Source organism: Magnolia sinica, chromosome 11, assembly GCF_029962835.1.
Source record: "Magnolia sinica isolate HGM2019 chromosome 11, MsV1, whole genome shotgun sequence".
Taxonomy (NCBI): Eukaryota; Viridiplantae; Streptophyta; class Magnoliopsida; order Magnoliales; family Magnoliaceae; genus Magnolia; species Magnolia sinica.
The window spans coordinates 12,159,540-12,182,706 of NC_080583.1; the positions used below are offsets into that span (position 1 = coordinate 12,159,540).

At 41.2% G+C, this 23,167-nt stretch overlaps 1 protein-coding gene across 1 annotated transcript; it reads right to left on the reverse strand.

Annotated features, from left to right (window-relative positions):
- Window positions 1–20,398: 20,398 nt before the first annotated feature.
- On the reverse strand, window positions 20,399–21,950 carry LOC131218256 (pathogenesis-related protein 1A-like). Its single transcript, XM_058212933.1, has one exon. It carries the CDS (start codon window positions 21,301–21,303, stop codon window positions 20,812–20,814), a length of 492 nt encoding a protein of 163 aa, XP_058068916.1. The 5' UTR covers window positions 21,304–21,950; the 3' UTR covers window positions 20,399–20,811.
- Between the last annotated feature and the right edge of the window lie 1,217 nt (window positions 21,951–23,167).

Sequence of the window (23,167 nt, forward strand, 5' to 3'; positions counted from 1 at the left end):
TTTGAGACGCAAGTAAGGAGTACTTCTGCCACTTCGAGCCCCGCAAACCAGTTGAGACTAATATAAGACGAGGGTACTTTAGTTTCCCCTAAACCACGGGGTAAACACAATTAATTAAACATTTAACTAATTATTCGAATTCATTACATTGCACCAGTTATGAGTATGCTCCATGTTATGACTTTATGTTCCATGTTTGATAGGAATTATTAGAAAATATTATTTTTTTTCTGAATATCCTTACTTGTACTGATTGGATTGATAACATGCGCAACTTGTTAACAGAAACACTGAGTTGATCACTCACTCCTGCTTTGGGATGGTGTTTTAAAACAGTAACCAGACAATTCCATAGATGAAGGTACCACTAAGGGTGACACACTCGAAGACGCATATATGGACCAAGAGGTGGAATTTTCATTCTTCCAGCTTTCTAACGGGCCGACTTAGACGGCATATCACTTGATTTTGGGTGTTTATGCTTAGACATAGATGCCCCCTTTCCTTTGGACATATTCTTTTTTTGAGCTTTGGATGTATGTTGGGCTTGATTGTAGGCCCGTATCCTGACTTGATATATGTGACACATTTAGTCTACTTTCTTTTCCTTAATTATGATCATTTTGGAACTTGTTACTTGTTTAAGTGTAATCACTTAGGTGCTTGTTCATTATATGACGAGTACTCGAATGAACTTCCTACCTAAAAGAGTGAGATTAATGTCCGGGATCTCGGAAGCCGAGTACTACACGGCTTACAAAATTTCGGAACGTTACAGTTTGATAACATAAATTAGGGGGATTTGAAATCTTCAGTTGTTATTACGATTTCAACTTCAAATCCTCCCAATGGCTGGAAATTCGACCTTTGGGAGGATGCCTTTAAAAAGACATTATTCTCAACTATCACAGTTCTCTACTACAACTCTCTTTCTCTCTCTGTCTCTCTCTCTCTCTCTCTCTCTCTCTCTCTCTCTCTCTCTCTCTCTCTCACACACACATCTTCTCACTCCTGTCTATTTGCATCTCTGTCTCCTTCTCACCAAAACTATTTTTGACAGACTGTGAGAGAATCGGTAACGAAAGCCTACCGCTCCATTTGCTACTACTGCCATTTCACGCTACATGCTCCACCATTAGAAAAAAGCTTCAAAAAAGGTATGAGATAAACTATTGTAAAGTCACATTTTCCATTTTTTCAAAGAATTATAACTTTCATGCTGGTAATGTTCGAGTAGCCTACTATAATATTTACACAAAATTCACTCAGATCATATAATGAGTCGTTAAAATTTATGTATATAACCAAAATATTACGTTGATTTAGGCTTCGGGTAGGCCACACCAAATGAAATAACAAAAGGAATGGATGGAAAACCTTTATTCTTATATGTCCCCATCGTGATAGTTATATGAAATCTAGTTCAACCATTATATAGCCCATAAAATCTTATGCATAAAAAAATAGATCCAACTGTCATTCAGATGGGCCACACTAATGGAAACAACTTTGATGATTAGGGTTGCCTTGTACACTATTTTTTCATTATGTGATCCATTTGAACTATGGTTGAATGTAAATTTTAAGCCTTTGGTCTAAAATGGGGTGACACATTTTGGTCGAGGTGGATTATCACCAAATATTATGATGGGCCACCTCATTTTTTTATACTAATCATAGAAGGTAACAAGAGTTGTTGTAAGGCCACCATACCTAACTGAAGGTGTTTCCTACAACAAATTAAAGCGGGTGCTTCTCTTAATGTGGGCCCACCTTAATGTTTGCGTAGTATATCCACATCATCCAATAGCATGCATGTACAAATTATTTTAGGACATGGTCCCAAAAATGAAGCAGATCCAAATCACAAGTGAACAACACAATAGTGATTGAATGTCCACAATTAAAAACGATGTAAGGACGGTTGTCAAATGTCTTAAATATGTTAATAATAGGGTCTGTTGATGTCATCGATAGACCACCATATCCCATTGAGCAGATATCGATGATATCGATGTCATTGACAAATGCCCAATCCCATCGAGAAAATTCAGAAAAATCTCAATTGACTACTGGACATTTTTGGAGGTTGCTACTCGATGGCATCGAAGGATCTTTGATGACATCGACTAGTTGTCGATGTCTATCGATACCATTAAAGGACCAATCGAAGGCACGCATAATTTACCTTCATGCCCCGTTCGCTTATGTGGCATGTGCACATAGGCCACATAAGCGAGCGGGGCATAAAGGTACTTTCTAATCGTTGTTTAATTCTAATTTTTAAAAACATTGATTTTAGTATATGCGAGTACTATATATGACAAAAGTTAAAGTTGTCTTTTAAATCTAGGAAACATGTATGTAAGGGGGTTCTAGATTATGTGCATTCTGATATATGGGGGTCATCGCCTATAATTTCTGGTGGAGGATCATCATGACTATTACATTCATTGATAATTACTCTACAAAGGTGTGAGTTTATTTTATGAAAAGTAAATCTACGACGGGAATTTTACTTCTAGGAAGTTCAATCGGTTTTGTAATGATGAAGGGATCATGAGTATAACACAGTGCGTCAAACTCCAGAGCAGAATGCTGCGGCAAAGTAGATGAAGTAGACTCTCTTTGAGAGGGCCCAATGAATAATGAGTAATGTCGCATTGGGAAAGAAAATGTTGACTGAGGCTGTTAATTGTTGAGGGTCAAATATTACATATTAAACCCCAGGTATTACTTGGTTTTACGTACATGATAATGTTTAATGCTCTATTTTCATCTTGTTTATGTTGCAAGGTGAATTTAAGAGCTTGGATTGAAAAAATGTGCTAAAAACATAGATTTGATGCTCAAGAATCACCAAGACAAGGGACGAATCTTAGGGAACTGAGATTGAAGAATTTACACACATCCGAGAAAATCAAGTGATTGAAGAAAAAGAGGCCTGAAAAACTCCGCCAAACGTAGCTGCCTCCGCGGTTCTTTCGTTGTTGCTGCGTAAACAACACTTACACTAGCATCCACCGACTTCAGCCTCCCAAATGAGTGGACTGAGCAATGTCAGGAAGCTTTTACTAAGCTTAAGGGCATGTTAACCACTGCATCTATCATGCAGCCACCCGACTGAAGCCTTCCTTTTGAACTTATGTGTGACGTATTTGACTATGCTCTTAGGGCGGTTTTAGGCCAGAGAAAAGAAAAGAAGCCCTACATTATTCATTACGTAAGTAGAACTCTAAATCCTGCCCAAGTAAACTACTCGACTACAGAAAAAGAACTCTTAGCCGTAGTATTCGCTTTAGACAAATTTATGTCCTACTTGATTAGATCCAAGATCGTTGTTTACACAGACCATGCATCGCTCAAGTATCTTCTTTCTAAGAACAATGTTAAGCCCCGCCTAATAAGATGGATCATCCTATTCCAAGAATTTGATTTAGAAATAAAAGCTAAAAATGAGTAGAGAACATACTGGCTGACCATCTTTCTCGCCTTGATCTCTCTGATTCCCTTGAGACGACACACATAAATGACATGTTCCCTGATGACCAATTGTTCAAAGTCCCTCATTCACCTTGGTTTGCTAATATTGCTAACTATCTTGCCACAGGTTTCACACCAACACATTGAACTGCGCAAGATAAGAAGAAATTTTTTACCGAGGTGCACAAATTCTTCTAAGATAATCCATATTTGTTTAAATATTGATCAGACCAAATCTTAAGGAGATGTGTGCTAGACGATGAACATCAAAGTGTCATCTCCTTCTGTCACTCTCAGGCCTATGATAGTCACTTTTCTGTTAAAAAGACCACGGCCAAGATTCTGCAGTGCGGCTTTTGCTGGCCCACTATGTTTAAGGACACTCATGAGTTTTGCAAGGCTTGTGAGCATTATCAGAAGTTTGGAGCATTGTCCCATCGAAATATGATATCCTTGAACCCCATCCTTATCATAAAAGTATTTGATTGCTAGGGCATCGATTTCATGGGACCATTCCCCCAATCATTTGGAAATCTATATATTTTGGTCTCTGTAAACTATATTACTAAATAGGTTAAAGCGATTCCGTGCCGGAACAATGACCATCGAATAGTCATTAAATTCTTAAAAGAGAACATCCTTTCCCGGTTCAGAACGCCTCGAGCCATCATTAATGATGGGGCTCACATTTTTGTAATAAACCATTCGAGAATTTAATGAAGAAATATATTATCTCTCATAAGGTGAGCACTTCATACCACCCACAAACAAGTGGGTAAGCTGAGATTTTAAATATAGAAATTAAACAAATCTTGGAGAAAATGGTTAACCCTAATCGTAAGGATTGGTTAATTCGATTGACCGATGCTTTATGGGCTTACCTTACTACATTTAAAACCCCTATTGAAATGTCTCCCTTTAGAGTTGTCTATGGGAAAAAGCTTGCCACTTGCCTGTGGAGTTGGAACATAGAGCTTACTGGGCAATCAAAAATCTGAATTTCAATTTGGACAACGCTGGCTCACTACGCAAACTTCAGTTGAATGAACTCAAAGAAATCTGAAACAATTCATACGAGAACTTGAGAATTTACAAGGACAGGATGAAAATGTTTCATGACCAACATATTCTTCGAAAATCATTCACGTCAGGTCAAAAGGTCCTTTTGTATAATTCTCGGTTACATCTCTTTCCAGGTAAGCTCTGATCTCATTGGACCAGCCATTTCACTGTTATCAATGTTTATCCTCATGGGGCTGTCGAGATTCGAAATCCAGACAATGACAATGAGTTTAAAGTGAATGGATATTGATTAAAGCCATTTATCGAGAAATTTGATTCAGAGAACATGTCCATACTTCTGACGGATCCTGTATATCAGGATTGATCTCCTAGTCTGACGGAGGTATAGGTAGGTTTACTGCTTTCATAGGACTAGGGTAGTTTACTTTTTATCATTCTAAGATAGTCAGCTTTATGCCATTAGGATAGTTTGCTTTCCATTTGTTCTAGGATAGTTTGCTTTTGTTGGCTTAACTCTTGTGTTGACCCACTTTCAACGCTGAGATCTCTTTGTTAAAGTCGTACAATCTCCTAAACGGGTACTACCTTTCCATCACTTCTCCTTTACTTTCGTTGCCTCATGTGCATTGCATGCTTATATCTTTTACATTGAAGACAATATAGATTTTAGGTTGGGGATGGGAGATTAGGTTACCTAATCAGTATTTTCTTAGTCTTGAGCAAAATTGTGAAAAAAAAATTTCAAACTTTTCTGAAAAATTTTATGAATTCAAGTGATTTTGAAGGTCATCCTTAATTTAAGAAGTATAAGATACGTAATGTTGGTGATTTATGACTCTTGGATTTAGTTACCTATTAAATTTCACAGTTAAGTTCGAATTATTAATCCATAATTAGAAGTTTTAAATATTGATTGAGTTATGATTTCACATGTCACACATAGCTTACACATTAAGCTTTCAGCTCGATATTGAATTTTTAACTTGGTAATTATTAAAGCATAGAAGGAACCAACCTGGAGAATTTGTCCATCATGTTCTTTGATTTAAGAAAAAAAAAATACTAAGCTAAAAATCAGTTGTCGTCGAAAACAACTACCTGTTAAAGATCTTTAAAAAGGTTGACATAGCATAAACACATTGATGGAAACATCAAAAGATGGAAGAATAAAAAGAGTGGCTATCCGTAATGCTTTTGTTGATTACCAATGATATCATGAAAATTGAGAATTGGACTTTTAATTGTGATAAGTCAAGGTTGCACTATACACTCATGGAACTTAATGTTTAGAATTGTTCTAATTAATTAATTAATACCTTGAACTTGATTGTGAAGTTTACCGTGCACTTGAGTTTAGGAGAAGGAAATGCCCAACATTGATGTATCTTGGAATTCGATTATCCAGATTGCTTTTCAAAAACCACTCAAATTTATAGAAATTGTCCTGTAATTCTTAAAATATTTTTCACATACTTTGGTCGGGACTAGCAAAATGCTGGTTGGGGATTGTGTTGAGGATCAAATATTGCATATTAGACCCCAGGTTTACTTGGTTTTGCATACATGATAATGTTTAACGCTCTATTTTCATCATGTTTGTGTTGCAAGGTGAATTTAAGAGCTTGGATTGAAAAAGGGTGCTAAAAGTATGGATTTGATGCTCAAGAATCACCAAGGCAAGGGATAGATCTTAGAGAATCGAGATTAAAGAATTCACATGCCAAAGATCCGTGAAAATCAAATGATTGAAGAAAAAGAGGCCTGAAAATCATCCTAAATGCAAGACTACGGGGTTCCCATCATCCGTTTGGGGTTGAAACTTTATATCTGGCCTGAGGATTATAAAGTAACTGTACACATAAAATTTCAGCTGTTGGATCTTTGTAGAAGTGGTCCAATGGACAGATCAGCCAATAAATTACCAATTTGGGGACCACCTGATGTTTGGATATGCTTCAATTTGGGTCTCAACCCCTCAAATTAGATGACGGAACGGATGGACAGGGCAAATTTCTCCAAACATCAAGGTGGGACCCACTTTACATGGTGTGCGTGTGCACAGCACACGTGCGCTGGAGGTGCACCGGACCATGGATCTGGTCAAAGGACCGCTCACCCGATCCTCTCCTTCTCTATTACGCAGCGTCCGCACGAACGATGGCGGTGACGCGTCGTGGCCCACCATCACGACTCCAATAGACGATCTGAACCGTCCATTCGATCTAGGGGGCGGTAACCATAACCATGCTCTCCTTTTGCTCCCATGCACGTATACACATGAGGATCACTGTTAAACGCAGAATGAACGGCAGGAACAAAGATACAGTGGGTCACACCAAAACTTAATCAAAACCACCCATTTCCAACTGAAATTTTGCCAAGAATCCAATTAACAGGGTGAATTTCACCGAAAACATCACTATGGGGCCCACCGATCACCTCAGCGCAAGTTTATACACAATTACATGTGTCCACATGTCCGGCCCTCCGTGGGCTATTGTGCAATCAAAGGAAGGGTCGGATGCAAGATCCAGACCATTCACATGCTGCAAAAAGTGGCCATGATCACAACAATGAAGTTAGAATCGAGGTCAGGCCATTCACCGTTCCAAAACTCCGCCAAACACAGCTGCCTCCACGGTTCTTTCGTTGTTGCTGTGTAAACAGCACTTACGCTAGCATCCACCGACTCTAGCCTCCTAGCCGACCTTCCTTGGCTATAAAAGAGAGGGAGAGAAGGACGTGGAGATCTATCCTTGGACGTGGAGAAGCAAAGGCGAGAGAGAGAGAGAGAGAGAGAGAGAGAGAGAAAGAGACGTGGAGACAGTCAGGCTTCCTTCCTTTTCGGTTTTTCTTCTTTGATGCTCTTTAAGAGATTTTAGGCCATCATGTCAATGATCAGCTAAACCTCTTAGCTAGGGCTAAGAGGTGAAGCTTGTAGCGTGATGAGTTATTTTTTATGCTTGGTTTGATGTTAAGATAAAGTCTCTTTTCATCCTAGTTTGATTATAAGGAATGCTCTTAGTTTTAATGGTTTGTTATGACTTGAATTACAATAGATTTGTGATAGATTTGAGTATATTCTATGCATGTATTGAGGTTGTGAGCGTAGGAACCCTATTATTCACCATCGTCTCATGGGCATGGTTGGATGATGGAATCCTTCCTAACGTTCATAATTCTCTTAGATTGGTTGTGGATTGGTAAATTTTGTTGTTTGCTTTGTCTCATGGGCATGGTTTTGTGATGGAATCAATTCTAATACTCATACCTCTCATCTCTTGAAAACTAACTAGATCAAAGGAAGTTTAGAATTGATTTTTAATGAAATATCTTCCAATTAGATGAAGATGGGACTCTGAATCCAATTTTGTTTATGAATCAAGCATAGATCTCCCTGATTTCTACAAGTGGATCCTTGGAAACCCTAGTTTCCCACGTTTGAATTTTACAAGTTTTAGTTCAGTAATTCACAATTATTCTCTTAAAATTTCCTCATTTAGATTACATTATCGTCTAGTTCTAGTTCTAGTTAGTTTCAGATTACATACAAGGTTTAGTCCCTGTGGATTCGACCTCAGTCTTACTAAGATTATTACTACATCGTAACCCTATACTTGGGGTGGTGAACATTAATACGACTTATTACTTAGTGAATCGGTCCCCATCTACAGCTACAGATTATAAAATTCTTAAGGAAGTGTGGGGTAGTCAGCAGGTGAACTACTCGGGGCTGCAAGTATTTAATTGTGATGCTTACTCTCATATACCATTAATTGAGAAAGACAAGCTGGACCAAATGGCTAAAAAGTAATTCTTTGTTGGCTATGGTGGTGGTGTGAAGGGCTATAGGCTATATGACCGGGTCACACAGAAGTTTATCCTTAATCATAATATCAAATTTGACAAAGAATCCTTGTTCCATAAGGATGAGCACAAGGAAAAAAGATAAGTCGATTGTGGACTTTCAAATAGACGGAGATGAGACACATTGTCACGCCCCGAACTCGGAAACCGGGCTCACAAAATTCCCGATCGCCGAATCCGGCGCCGACAGCCTCCGTAGAACCCCATTCTCGGATCCCGGCACCCATTTACCAGGTTCCGATCCTGGGATACTATAAGGAGGATTTATAATCACCAGTCTGATTCATAATGAGCATAACAAAAGCATAACCCACGAATAATAAACACAAGAACACCACTACAAAATCCACTATGATCAAAAACTTTTTAGTACAATGCGACAGAAAGGAAAAAAATACAATGTAACGAAAGAAGCAAGACTCCAGAAGCTTGGCTGCACGCTCCAACTACGGTGAGACTAAGGCTGCGACTGCGTCCTGGTGTCACCTACACGCATCAATCGTGCATAAGCTTATAGAAAGCTTAGAGGGTAGTGAAAGTATGTACGCAATATAAGCGTGCTCAAAATACAAGGTCAGAGTAATGCGGAATCATGGTGATGAGCACATGAATGCAATCAGCCGTACCAAGGCTATGTGGTGCAAGATATGAATGCTATCGACCATAACACAGCCATGCGATGCGAGATGCAACTCAAGCATGCCAATCCTCATCATGTATCAGTACAGTTCTCATTCTGGATAATCACTGGGGTTCAATACACTCCAAATGACACTGTCGCTCTCCTAGCCGCACAGTCCAAGTGAGCGTAAGAAACCTCACTATCCGCCTGGCCAATAGTCTGCCAATACCTATCCGGCACGTTGATAGCAGACCCATTCGCGAGCTGGTCAAACTCAGCCTAGTATTGCCCCCTACCCTCAGGCGAGTAAGGCCACACTCCTTTCCAACCGACCACGACACAGTGGGAGACGCGGCCTCCTGGTATTCGGCCCTCGTGCGCTCATATATCTACTCGGTCTCGACGTTGGAGTCATCTTCTGGTACCATCGGGTTTAGGAACTTTCACCCTGGGACATCTATTGTGCCCGTATGCTAGAACCAAACATTTCCGGTATCCAACCCAACCATCCACGATGTGTCTGTGGAGGCTATGGTCCTAATGTCGCTAGGGCATATAGTAACACAATCACACAAATGCAAGTGCATGAGTCACATTATCAGTCATGCAACAGTCCTGTATGTACTATGCACTTATATGGGGCAACTCCGCCCATCAGGGAGCCCATAAACAGTCTGCCCAAAGGCATATGCTATGATCGGTCACTCCTCACATTAGGCATACATATGATGCGAATGATCATGAATCATGGATCTATACTAAACATGTTATGTGGTAATGGGCTCTGATCAAAATGAAGATGGGCCTGGAGGGCCTATATACTACAGGTATGGGCCTATTAATGGACCTTAGGGAGAATCGTAATGCGGACATTTAACCAACATTATCCTCACAATGTGGACATCAAACCAACATTGCTCCCAAGGGATGGCCTTCCAAGAATCACACATTTCAATGGGCCTTTTGTACATCTTATTGGGCCTCGACCCATGGGCCTCTAATACATCAAATGGCCTCATACATGGGTCTTACATATATCAAGGTGGGCTCTCAATGACGGGCCACAAATGCATCAACATGGGCTTAGTCACATAGACTTGCATACATCACAATGGGCCTCATAATATGGGCCTTATACAAATCAAGGTGGGCCTCAACAAGGACCACCAATGCATGAAGATGGGCCTCCACAATGGGCCTTAAATTATCTCCAAAACAGTTGGATAGTCGAATGAAACACTTGCATCCTGATGGAGCCCACACTAATGGAGGGTGTGGTTTACAATACTTACATAAGTGGGGCCCACCATAATGCTTATTTTCCACCCAGCCTAAGGCCCAATATAATGTTTATTTTCCACCCAACTGTTCATAAAGCCACCTGAACCAAGGTAGGGCCCACTGGACTGGGCCCACTGGAATGTTTATTTTCCACCCAAACTATTCATAAGGTCACACGGACCGTGGGTGGGGCCCACCATTTATTTTGCATCCCTCGCACACGGTCAGGGAGCCCACCGTGCTGCCCACCGTGCTGATTTTTTTTTTAATATATATGTATTTTTTTATACACGTGGATAGGGAGCCCACCGTGATGTGGTCCACAAATCCAGCCCGCTCATTATGTGTGTCCCACTTGGCTGAGGGCACAGACCAAGTTTCAGCCACATCCACATTTCAGGTAGGCCCCACCAAGTGTTTTTATATGTTTAGACATGTCTTCACATGATTTTAGATGGTGTGGCCCACCTAAGTTCCGTATAAAGCTGATTTTTGAGGTGGACGTCCGGTCTGTGGGGACCCATCAAATGTACGGTGTTGATCGTCGAAACGCATCAAAGTGGGGCCCACAGCTGGGGCCGTGAGCCCTAGCTCGTCCGTCTGTCAAGACGTCCAACGCAGGCAGCGCCTACGCCTGTTGTCAGTGGCGGCAGCAGTTGCTGCTTTTGTTGTTTTTTTTTAAAAAAAATCATTTTTCTGTGGTTTTCCATAGGCGGGGCCCACATCAGCAAGATCCACACCATTCATTGGCCCCTGTGGCTCGATACAAGTCTATCGAGACCAATATTGAGTAGTTTTCTGATGTACAGCAGCATTGGGATGTATTTCAATGGTAGAAAACTTGTTCGCTATGCTATGGCCCACCATAAGCTCAGATTGAGATCATTTTTTGGCTCAACGCCTAAAATAATCTGAGGAAGAGGATGGACGGCTTGGATTTGACTTATACATCAGGGTGGAGCTTGCATGAGAGGCCCACCACTTCTTTCTCTTTTTTTTTTAAAGTACACGCCCATGCCAGTTAACACTTCACTGTGCCAACGTCCAGCGTCCAGGGACGCTGGACGACTTGCAGAATCACATCATTGTGGTGGATCCCACGTGGACGTGGCCCACCAATATATATGCATATACATATAATGTATATATCTTATATTATATATATATATATAAATACATATTATATTATATTATATATATATATATTATATAAAATATAACACATATATATATATACATATGTATATATATATAAAAAGATGCATTGGGCCCATCCAAACAGTGGATGGTGTGGATCATCACCTGTAATAGAGTGGGCCACACCGTCTGATGTAGATGGACGGGGTAGATGTAACACATATTGGTGGGATCCACACCATTACAAAGAGAGAGAGATAGAGAGAGAGATATACGGTGAGATAGAGGAACCCCGCCACTATGGGCCCTCTTGATTAAATCACATACATCCAAATGGGTCCCACCAACAAGTGGGCCCTAAAATTTAAAATAATGACAAATCACCCACCTTATCTTCCTTCTTCTTGGTCCCTTGGACTCCAATGCTCCTTAGCTTCAACTTTGATGGAGGTTGATGGGGTTTAGATGGTTGAGATGGAAGATGAGAAGGTGGACCACACTTGGGAGGGAGAGGAAAGCTTGGACGTGAGAGGGGTTCTTAGTTGCTTGGAGATTTTAGAAATGAGAGAGAGAGAGAGAGAGAGGTGATAAGGATGGGTGAGGTGTGATGGGTGATGGGTTGGGTTGAAATATTGTAAAGGTGGTATGGTTGTGGTTGAAATTTGGAAAAAGAGGAGTGGTGAGGTGGAAAGAGGGTAGACTTTTAAAAAAGGAGGAAATGGGTTGTTTTACTTGAGGTAAGGCTTGCATTAATGGTTGATTGATGGGACTAATTGTAGAGATTCTCTCGAAATCCGCAACGCGGGTGTTTCTTCGGAATAAACGCAGATCGGCATCTTCTTGCCTGGGTAGCGGTTCGGTGTGCAAGTCACGGCGTTGGAACCGCGACGATGACGCGGTCGCTATGATACAACTTTCAGATCAAGCTGACGTCGGTGCGCGGGACCTGGCTTAGGATCGTGTGCAAACGCCGGATATGGTGCGAAGGTTGTCGAAATTTGATCGGAAAAACTGCGGAAGCCAATGGAACGGTACGGATTAGGACACAGGTCTTACACACATGCTGATACTCGAATGTAGACAGAGGTACAGAAATAGGTGGAGTAGCCACCTATGAACTATGGGATGGACAAGGCGAAGCCGACCAGCGTTTCCCAAGTGACTCATTTTAAGCTTTTTCTAAACAGTGTCATGAAACAGATGAAAAATAAATAAATTATGTTTCATGTGTCTTATTCGAGTGTGGTTGGCAACTTGATATATGCCATGGTCTATACGAGATCATATATTTCACATACGATGGGTGTTGTTAGCATATATATGTCTAACCCCAGCAAGCAACACTTAGAGGTGGTGAAAATGGCTAGTTTGATATATTCGAGATACATAAGACTACTTTGTCATGCCCCAAACTCGGAAACTGGGCTCACAAAATTCCTAATCGCCGAATCTGGTTCTAACAGCCTCCGTAATACTCATTCTCGGCTCCCAGCGCGCATGCGCCAGATTCCGATCCTGGGATCCTACAAGGAGGATATTCAGTATGATTTTTTTTGTATGGAGCATAATCACAAGTTTACCCAAATCACAAAGGCAACATCATCATCACATATCCACTAAAATAAATATTTGAATACAATGCTGAAAGGGAAATACATATGTCAAAATTCAAAACTCCAGAAGACAGCTGTATGCTCCAAGCTCAACGCTGCTGCAACCTAACACCACCTGCACGCATCTATCGTGCATAAGCTTACAAAAGCTTAGAGGGTGGTGAAAGTGTGTGCACAAGATAAGTGCCAAGTATACCATAAAGCTCATAAATCATACATCATCGGAATAAGTAGAAATACTGACAAGACATGAATCATACGATATCAGAGTAAGCGAAAATATTCTGGTAAGTCCATGAGTGCTATCAGTCGTACCAAGGTAGTGCGATGCAAAACATAATAAGACTAACAGATGCTAAAGATGTAATGCGATATACAAATCCTGAGGAGCCACGAACACCATCAACCTCATGCAAAAACATAGTAACCCAAAATGTTAAGTACTGCGGATGCAATATAATATACGGTGCGAATGAAATGACCATGCTGAAATGTAAAGTCGGGATGATAGTACGAAGTATCACAGGCTATGGGGTCCATCACAAGGGACTTTTATCCAAACCAGTCTTATACTTAAATTTGGATAGTCAGACACAATGTGGTAAACTCCTGATCTCAGGTTAGTCACGCGCCCAACCGAAATCCTGGTTATGTAATGGTACACGTAACAAATAGTTACGCACCACCAGCTCGAGTGGATAGTGAATAAATAAATGAATGGATATGCAATTTCTGCTCAATAAGTCCACATATCAGTACGATTGCTTTCTGAAAAAAATCACCGGGGTCTATTACACTCGACACCGACTGCCTCCTCCTTAGCTGCACAGCCCAACGAGCGGAATAGACCTCACTATCCGCCTGACCAGTAGTCTCCCAATACCTACCCGGCTCATCGATAGTGGACACATTTACAAGCTGGTCATACTCAACCTAGCTTATAGCCCCCTCACTCGGGCAGATAAGACTACACCCCCTCCCAACCGATCAAGACAGAGTGGGAGACGCGGCCTACTGGTATTCAGCACTCGGGCGCTCATGTTCCACTCGGTCTAGACGTTGGGGCTACTCCTGACCTCGGTGGTTCTAGGATTTTCACCCAAGGACATCCTAAGTGCCCATAGTGCTAGAACCAAATATTTTCAGTATCCCATCTGGCTATCCACGATGTGTCTGAGGAGGCCACGACCCTGATGTCGCTAGGGCGTACAATGATCAAGTCACATATATGCGAGATGCATGAGACACACTATCCAGTCATGCAGCAATCCTGCGCGTACGGCGCGAAAACGTGGGCACTCCGTCTCATAAGGAGTCTCGTAAATAGTCTGCCCAATGGTGTATGCAATGGTCAGTCACTACTCAAGTCAAGCATACATATGATGCGTATGGCATGAGTCATAGAGTTATACTAAGCATTTTATAAACTATCTTCACAACGAAGATAGGCCTAGACGACCTACGCACAACAAGTACAGGCCTATCACTGGGCCCTAGGGCGAAGTACAATGTGGATATTTAACCAACATTATCCTTACAATGTGGAGGTCAAACCAACATTGCTCCTAAGGCATGGCCTGCCATAAAGGTCAACACATAAATCACGGTGGAATCACATTATAATGGGCCTCAACCCATGGGCTCCAAATACATCACAATGGACCACATCATATGGGCCTCATATACATCAAGTGGGCCTCAACAACGGGCCATAAACATATCAAAGGTGGGCCTCACAGATGGGCCATAAACATATCAAAGGTGGGCCTCACAGATGGGCCATAAACATATCAAAGGTGGGCCTCACAGATGGGCCATAAATATATCAAAGGTGGGCCTCACAGATGGCCCATAACTACATCAAGATGGGCCTTAGAATACGTCAAAATGGGCCAAATCACATGGGCCATATGCACATTAAATGGGCCACACCAATGGGCCCCATATGCCACACCCAAATATAAATGGTGATGATGACTTCCACTATTAAAATTCCCAAGCCCACCATAGCATTTATTTCCCGTCCAATCTATTCATAAGGTCACAAGGACCTGGATTTAGAGGAAAAGCAAATATCATATTAGTCCAACCTTATAATCCAAAGGTTTTAATGGTGGACATTCAATCCAACACTGTTTCTATAGTGTGGTCCACGAGATTTTAGATCTGTCTTATTTTTAACCCCAAGCCTTAAAACGAGCTTGCCAAATGGTTGGACGGCTTGGATGCAACACATGCATCATGGTGGGTCCCATAGATAGAGGGTGTGGATGATACAGGGGGACACACAGAACTTGGTGACGCAACTCCAGCAGCTATGGCTGGAGTGAGGTACACCAGCCGTCCCACTCCCAGTGGTGGGGACGGTGTGGTTGAAACACATCATCAGTGGGTCCCATATGGGGCTCACCATAATGTTTATATACCATCCAATCTGTTGATAAGGTCCCACGGACCTGAATGAAAAAGAAAAACAAATTTCATAGTGATCCAAAACTCTTGTGATACGCAGAAGGGTTTCCATGGCAAACGTTCAACCTCACTGTTTCCTGTGGTGTGCGCCACCCGAGTAACGTATATGGCTGATTTTTTGTGGGGGCCACTGCCTCGAGGGGGCCCACAAACTAGACAGTGTGGTTGTTCAACACACATCACGGTGGGGCTTAGGTTTGGGGACCCACGGTCCCTGGCCGACAGTCCAGGGCAGGACACCGCTGGCGTCCTCTAACGAGTCAGAGGCAGCAGCTGTTGCTCTCTCTCTCTCTTATTTTTTTTCTTTTTGAAAAGTTGATTTTTCTGAGAAATTTCTTAGGTGGGGTCCGCGTCAAGTAAATCCACTCCACCCATTGGATCCTATGGCTCGAGACAGACCAAACGAGTCCAATATGCGATATGTCTTGGCATGGAAAAAAGATTTAAGTGAATTTAAACAGTGAAAATCACTGTTTGCTAAGGTATGGCCCACCAGTTAGTCAGATCAGCCTCATTATTAGGTGCAACGCCTATAATGTGTTGGGGAAAAGGACGGACGGCTTGGATTGAATCCATACATCAATGTGGGGCCTACATGGGCAGCCCTTTACAAAGGCTTTGAACCAAAGCCAATATTTATGTTTTCATTTTGACGTCCAACGTCCCTCGATGCTGGACGGTCTGGGCCTAACACATGTACAAGGTGGGCCTGGCTCAGGTGGGCCACCAAATGCATGGTTGATGTGGATAAGACATACACAGAGGTGGGGTCCATCCGAGTAGGCCAAACAATTACATCGTCACACACACAAAATAAATGAAAAAGAGATGGAGAGAGAGAGAAAGAGGGACACGTGTGATGGAGGGACCCCGACACTATGGGCCCTCCCTTGCATGATCTATTACATACATTAAGTGGGTCCCATTTTAAATGGGCCCACCAATCAAAATCAACGGTGGAGATCCTTTCTCCACTAAAATAGAAGGTCTAGATGACCCCTATTCAAGCTAGAAAGTAAACATCATGATGGGGTCCATGGGGAATGGCCCCATCATGGAATGATATCGATAATCAAGGTGGGCCATCGGCCACATCTTAGGGTCCAAAGTGAGATCCATACCATCAATCAGTGGGCCTCACTTGGTCCATCATCAAAACAATGAAATCTAGCCTATGGAAGCACCCACCGTTCGGTCTTCTCGGTCTGTTGGAAAGCCAATCTCCTTGTACTTATCTTTGATGAAGGGTGATGAGGTTTGAATGGCTAGGATGAGAGATCTAGGGATGGAAAGTGGGCCACACACATCTCACCTTCTCTCCTTAGAATGCATGGACGTCCACCACTCTTGCTAGCTTGGAAAATGTGTTGAGAAAGAGAGAGAGGTGTGGTGGTTGTAAGAGAGATATGAGTGATGGATGTGAGGTGAGTGATTGGTTGACTTTGGGGTTTGCTTGACTTGTGGAGAAAGGAAGCATGGGTTGCTCTTGTACTTGACATGATGTGATGTGATTGATTGATGGAGTGATTGATTGATGGGACATGTTGTAGAGATTCTCTTAGGATCACAAAAGCGCTGCGTTTCTTCGAAATAAACACCGGCCCACATCTTCATGTTAGGGTATCGGATTGGTATGCAAGATGTGGCGTTGGAACCGCGGCAACGGTGCGGTCACAATAATACAAGTCTCAGATTAAGCCGACTCAAATCTACAAGATACGACTTAGGGTCGCGCGCAAATGTCGATCATAGGTCGCAGGTTACCGGAATTCAACGGAAAGGATCGCGGGAGTCGACGGAACAGTACAGCTAGGATACGGGTCTTACATACGTCTTGATATTTGAAAATTCAGGGACAACTTAGTAGGGTATGTGGATTCATATTACAATAGCAATGCAATAATAAAAGGCCGACTTCCGATTACTTTTTTGTGTAAGTGGATTGAGGGTCAGTTAGTTATCGAAGATTCAGTCTGTGGTAGAGCTTTCCACAATCGAAATTGATCTATATGCTAATGATAGGACATTCAATGAAAGTGTTTGGTTAAGGGGAATGATAAATTAGTTGGAGCTTCGGCAATAGGCCAATTAATTGTGACACCGAAGGTGCGATTAATTTGGCAAAGAACTATATTTATCACTCACATATTAAACATATTGATGTGTATCATCTTTTTTCTGACAAGTACTTGAGGAATTAGACGTGACTCTTGAGAAGATACACCAAGGTGTGAATCTATTTGACATGCTTACAAAGGTGGTTCCTACATAGAAGTTTAAGTTATGTGCAACTTCTCTAGGCTTGGTGAAGCCTTAAAAAGGACAAATTGTGCACGAGAAGTGACAAGGAAGCTATGATAGAAGGCAATTAGAGATGGTGATGGCAAATGAGTAGTGGAGAATGAAGATTGAAGACATCATGGAGATTATTGCCTAATGTCTTAAATCTATTTGTAACAAGGTCTATTGATGTCATCGACGGACCACTCAATCTCATCGAGCAGATATCAATGATGTCGATGCTATCGACAGATGCTTAATCCCAATAAGAAAATTTTAAAAAAATTCTATTTGATTACTGGACAGTTTTAAATGTTGCTACTCGATGGCATCGAAGGATCTTTGATCTCATCGACTGGTCCTTAATGTTTGTCGATGCCATTGAAGGACCCATCGAAGGCGCACACAGTTTTGCATAAGTGTGCAATTTGTTTCCTATTCTAGTTAGGTAGTATATATATCGGGTGTAATCGAGATTAGGGAAGAGGATTAGGGCTTTTTAAGTTGTTCTAAATTAAGGGTTTAAGGGCATGGCTAGGTTTTCAAATGAGTTTGATGGTTGTTCGAATTGGTAAGATATACTCTCTTGTAATATTACTTTCATAGTGCATTATTCGTCGCTTTGTGTCATGGTTTTTTTTTTCTAAAGGATTTTTCCACGTAAAATTTGGATTGCCTAATTGTTTTGATTTGTTAGTGCGATTGTGATTACTTTGCTTAATTCTACTCTGTATGTTTCCACAAGTCCTAACAAAGGCATCCAAATTTCTAGATCAAGATGATATTTGTGTTTTCCCTTCATCCAGGTTTTTTTTTTTACCTAATAGACAGGTTAGATATAACACACATACATCAAGGTGCCCCACAGTCACGGATACACCCGCTAAGGTGTTAGGTGGGTAGTACCTAACCTGTAAAAGGAAGCTAATTACCTACTGAGCTTAGCACGTTATAGCCTTATGAGTAAACTTTGTGGGGTCCACCATGATGTGTGCATCTTATCCCTGCTGCCCCTCCTTTTGTTTTGGCTCAGGGCATGAGCCCAAAATTGAAACATATCCAAAGTTAAAGCAGACCTCACCACAAGAAACATGGGGATACTAACGTACACCGTTATTTAATACTAAGGTTGAAATTGACGTCCAAAATCTAACCAAAAGAACTTATAATTCTATTAAATATTAAGGTTATTTGATATTCATGCTGAATATGACGCTTGATATGCAGGCATTTCAAAAGGTTACGCGTTGATTGGATGGCCCTTTAGCATGAGATTTAATATATCCATCCATTAAGTTAGTCCTTCAATGTAGATACCATGAACCAAAAAACAAAATGCTAGATTATTCATTAAGTTGGCAACATATTAAAAACAAACAAACCATAGAAGATGGACAGTTGTGATTGATGCATAATCACTTCTCTACAACACACTTTGCAGGGAATGTTTCAATTGGTTCCATCAATCTACCTAACCAAGCATGGATAGCTTATGTTCCAAAAAGGATACTGATTCAACAAGGGGCTCTTCACACGGGGTGTGGAGCTTATGTCAGACATCCGTGTGGCCGGCACACATGTTGGAGATCCTGGCCATTCACCATGTAAAAAATGCTTTGAACATGCCAGAGACTATATACCTACGAGCCACGAAACCAGCTGGCTCACTTAAAACTCATGGTTGGGATGAGTTATCGGGTTTAGGTCAAGCTTGGGCAAAATGCATGGCCCATTTAATCAACGCCCAGGCTCAACTTGACCGTGGCCCACCCATATAATATATTTATGCATACATAAATAAGCATTTTGTAACTAGTGTATGCTTGTTGTTACAAGTAGGGATGACAATGGGCCGAGATTCATTTAAGTATTTAGATTATAGATGAAGAGCCTCTGAATAATGACATAATGTTGCTCTTGTCAATCAATGTCCTAAAAATGAGTGGTCCAAATGGGAAGCATTGCCCTTTCTTGGGCAAATCATTTTGTTTGAAATCATCGTGACATATTAAAACATACTTCTTTTTTAGTTGGAGGTCTATTGGATATAATGAATTTAACAAACGTTCATTAAACTAGCCAGAAATGACAAATATAAATAATATGAATTCATATACGGATAACATTACAAAGGAAGTGATCATTTTATTCACAGTAGCAACTGTAGCTACATTAGCGGTAAAAATGATGTGCATACTGCGTCCACAATAGTAGCAATGGTTGTTGCAAATTATTTGGAAGATGAGGATAAAAATGATCTTCAAGTGTCCCACAAGTCTCTACTCTACCAATGCAATTCTCAATAGACCCAATACAACATGCTTTGAATATATTTAAATAATGATTGTTTTATTTGTTAATGAGATATCATTCGTGAGAGTAATGATTTGTGCGGCATACTGGAAGTTAGCTTAGGAGAACAATTAATAACATTACTTTATACTATTAGCCATACCATAAAAAAATCATATCCTATAACACCATTTCAATTATTCAAGAAAAACTATAGGTCGATACTTTAATGAAGTATTAAATGCAATTGTCATACTCCATGACATATTTATACCATTTCTAATAACATCTCCCTTTGATGAAGGGGCAATTGAACAAGATTTTAAAATGTGAATAATAAAAAATTTATTTCCAAATGAGTATAATATTCAAATATTCTCAACCACAGTCATTGGATGGGGGAATACAAACGCGTAGCTGATCCAGGGGCACACCGTGCGCACGCCAGCCTTTCCAAGAGCACAACAAAACCGTAAAAACAGAACAAGTCCCCACAACAACAACAACACAATACAAACTCCGAATGGTAGTTCACCACCATTTAAAAGATGGTAGTGAGTCTCCAGCCACACACATGGCATAGTCGTATGGCAAATCTGAACCGTTTAGATCACCAACCACACTTTGGATGGATCATGACCTATCCTCACAGGTCATGTAAAACTAGATGCCCTTTGAGGTGATTTTTTTCTTTTCTTACATAGAATAAATAAGGGTTGCAATAAAAATCTTTTAAAAATACTAGTATGGGCTTTCGCCAATGTAATTCCCAGGTGGATCATAGTTGCAAGTTATGAACGTTTTTCCATCATTGCACGTCACACTAGCACACCCGAGATGTACCGATTTGCGCCATACGATTTGAGTGTAATGCCGGCATTCTTGCCCGCTCATGCACTTGTTGTTCTCATGGTCATAGTATTGCTTCTCAGTAGCCCAATTCTTCATGGCGGCTCTAGCATCGTCATACCCGGCACCAATGCCCCAGTAAATGTTCTCTCCATAGGGCCCACCTGAGTGCACCAGTTCGCAATCGGCAGCCCTTTCTTTTGCATAGGACTCAGCATATGACGCAACAGTCGTGTCCCATGTCATCGGGCCCACGCCCACTTCCGCACGCACCGCGTTGTGAAGCGCTACGAACTCTTTGGGAGAGGATTGGGCCTGGCCCACATGGGCCATGGCTAGGCCCATGACATATATCAATGCTAATGCTCGGCTTAGTAGTTCCATCTTCCCTTGTTTTACCCCCTCACCACGCAAAGAGGCATTTGCGTTATATAGCAGCAAACGCGCACAAAATGCCAACAATTCCGTTGGAAGAGAGGCCAACGGTTAGTGAGGACGTTGAAATTTTCTCCTTCCAAAGAAAGTAAAAGGTAAGGTGAGTTGCGAGACAACTCAAGGTTGTAGTTCGTAGGACATATACCCTACGTCTGGGGTGGGGCCCACCTTATGTGAATGGAACTATTCATATGGGGATATCACCATTGGTGGACCACTTGTGGAGATCGTGTAAAATTCACAATAGGTGGGCCACTCCGTCACCTGTAAGTTGAACGGTTTATTTTTAAAAGGCCAACTGCTCACAACCCTTAGGATTGGAGAAAAGGATTTGACCGGTTAGATTGTCCAGTCCAGCAATGGGACAGACACCCATGTGTGTTTTCCACAATGTAATAAATGATAGTGACTAATCCTGGTCACACGTGGCACTTAAAGTTATTTGGACGGTCCAGATTATGAGTGCTATTGTGGATGGACTTAAATGTCTAAAGTTGTTCCACTTAGAAAACAATCCTAACCGTCCAATTAATGGCTAAATCAGATCAATTTTTAGGTTATATTCCATAGACTGTCAGGTCACGATTTGGACAGGATGGATTTCCGTACAACTATGCATGTGTAGCGATTGAAGAGTCTCTTTCAGGGCCCGTTTGGCCGGGCGGATTGGAAGGGATTGGAACTTAAATCCGGGGATTGGCCAGGCGTGCCAAATAGACTCGGTGATCTGAGATATAGCAATCCCATAAATCTTAAGACAATCCATTGACAACACTATCATTACCTTTAAATCCCATTCAATCCACCCTAATCTGTTCAAATTTGCCTTGGACGTGTTTGGTTTGAGGGATTGAAAGGGATGGGAAGGTTTAATCCCAGGATTACCCAGGCGTGCCAAACGGACTCAATATAGCAATCCCATGAGCTTAAGACAATCCACTGACAACACCATTGGTACCTTGAAATCCATGCCATCTACCCTAATACCATTCAATCCCTTGCAATCCACCTGGCCAAACGGGCCCTCATTTTTTTAAGTAGTGAAAAACTAACATACAAGTCTAGTTCGCTTCCATTGTTCGAAGAGTAGAAATATTTAAACGGTTAGGATGGTCTGATCAATGCAATATTTTCATTGTGTCCCAGAGGCTAGCTAAGCCCCCCCATCAGTATAAAGCTCTGCCCGATGCCTACACAAGCACACGTGCGAACATGGTAAACTTGTGTTAGGCACTTTTCCTTTGAACATGGATGGTCCACTTATCCTTTGAACATATCCAAGGGTTGAAATATTTTCATCTCTTTTTATTTTCTGGTATTTTCCATCCACGGTGTGGCCCGTGCTATAAACGGTTTGGATCATTGAAAATAAGGGTATCAATATCTACTCCTATAAGATTTTTTCCTTTATTTTTTTTGGTAATAATCAGCCTTAGAATCGTATGAAAATACTGGACAAGATCTTATGGTAATTTTGCAAATTTTAAAATGGTGGCCACTCTTCGTACCTACAGATAGCATGGTTGCGGTATAATCCAGACCGTCCAATGGATGGAACATAACAGAAAAATTGCTCAGATGAGATGATAATTAGCCATCTGATTTTCCTTTCAAATTTGACCACAAACTATTTTAGTTTTAACCGTCCATTCAATAGCCATTTATTAAATGGTTAATTAGAATTGCTTAATTAGTATGATTCTAGAAATATCCTCCATCTATGACGGGACCCACAACTCGTATGGCTGGGATACAACGTCAAGTCACAACCATTTCTTAAATAGTATAAAAACTAACATAAGAATCCAATCCA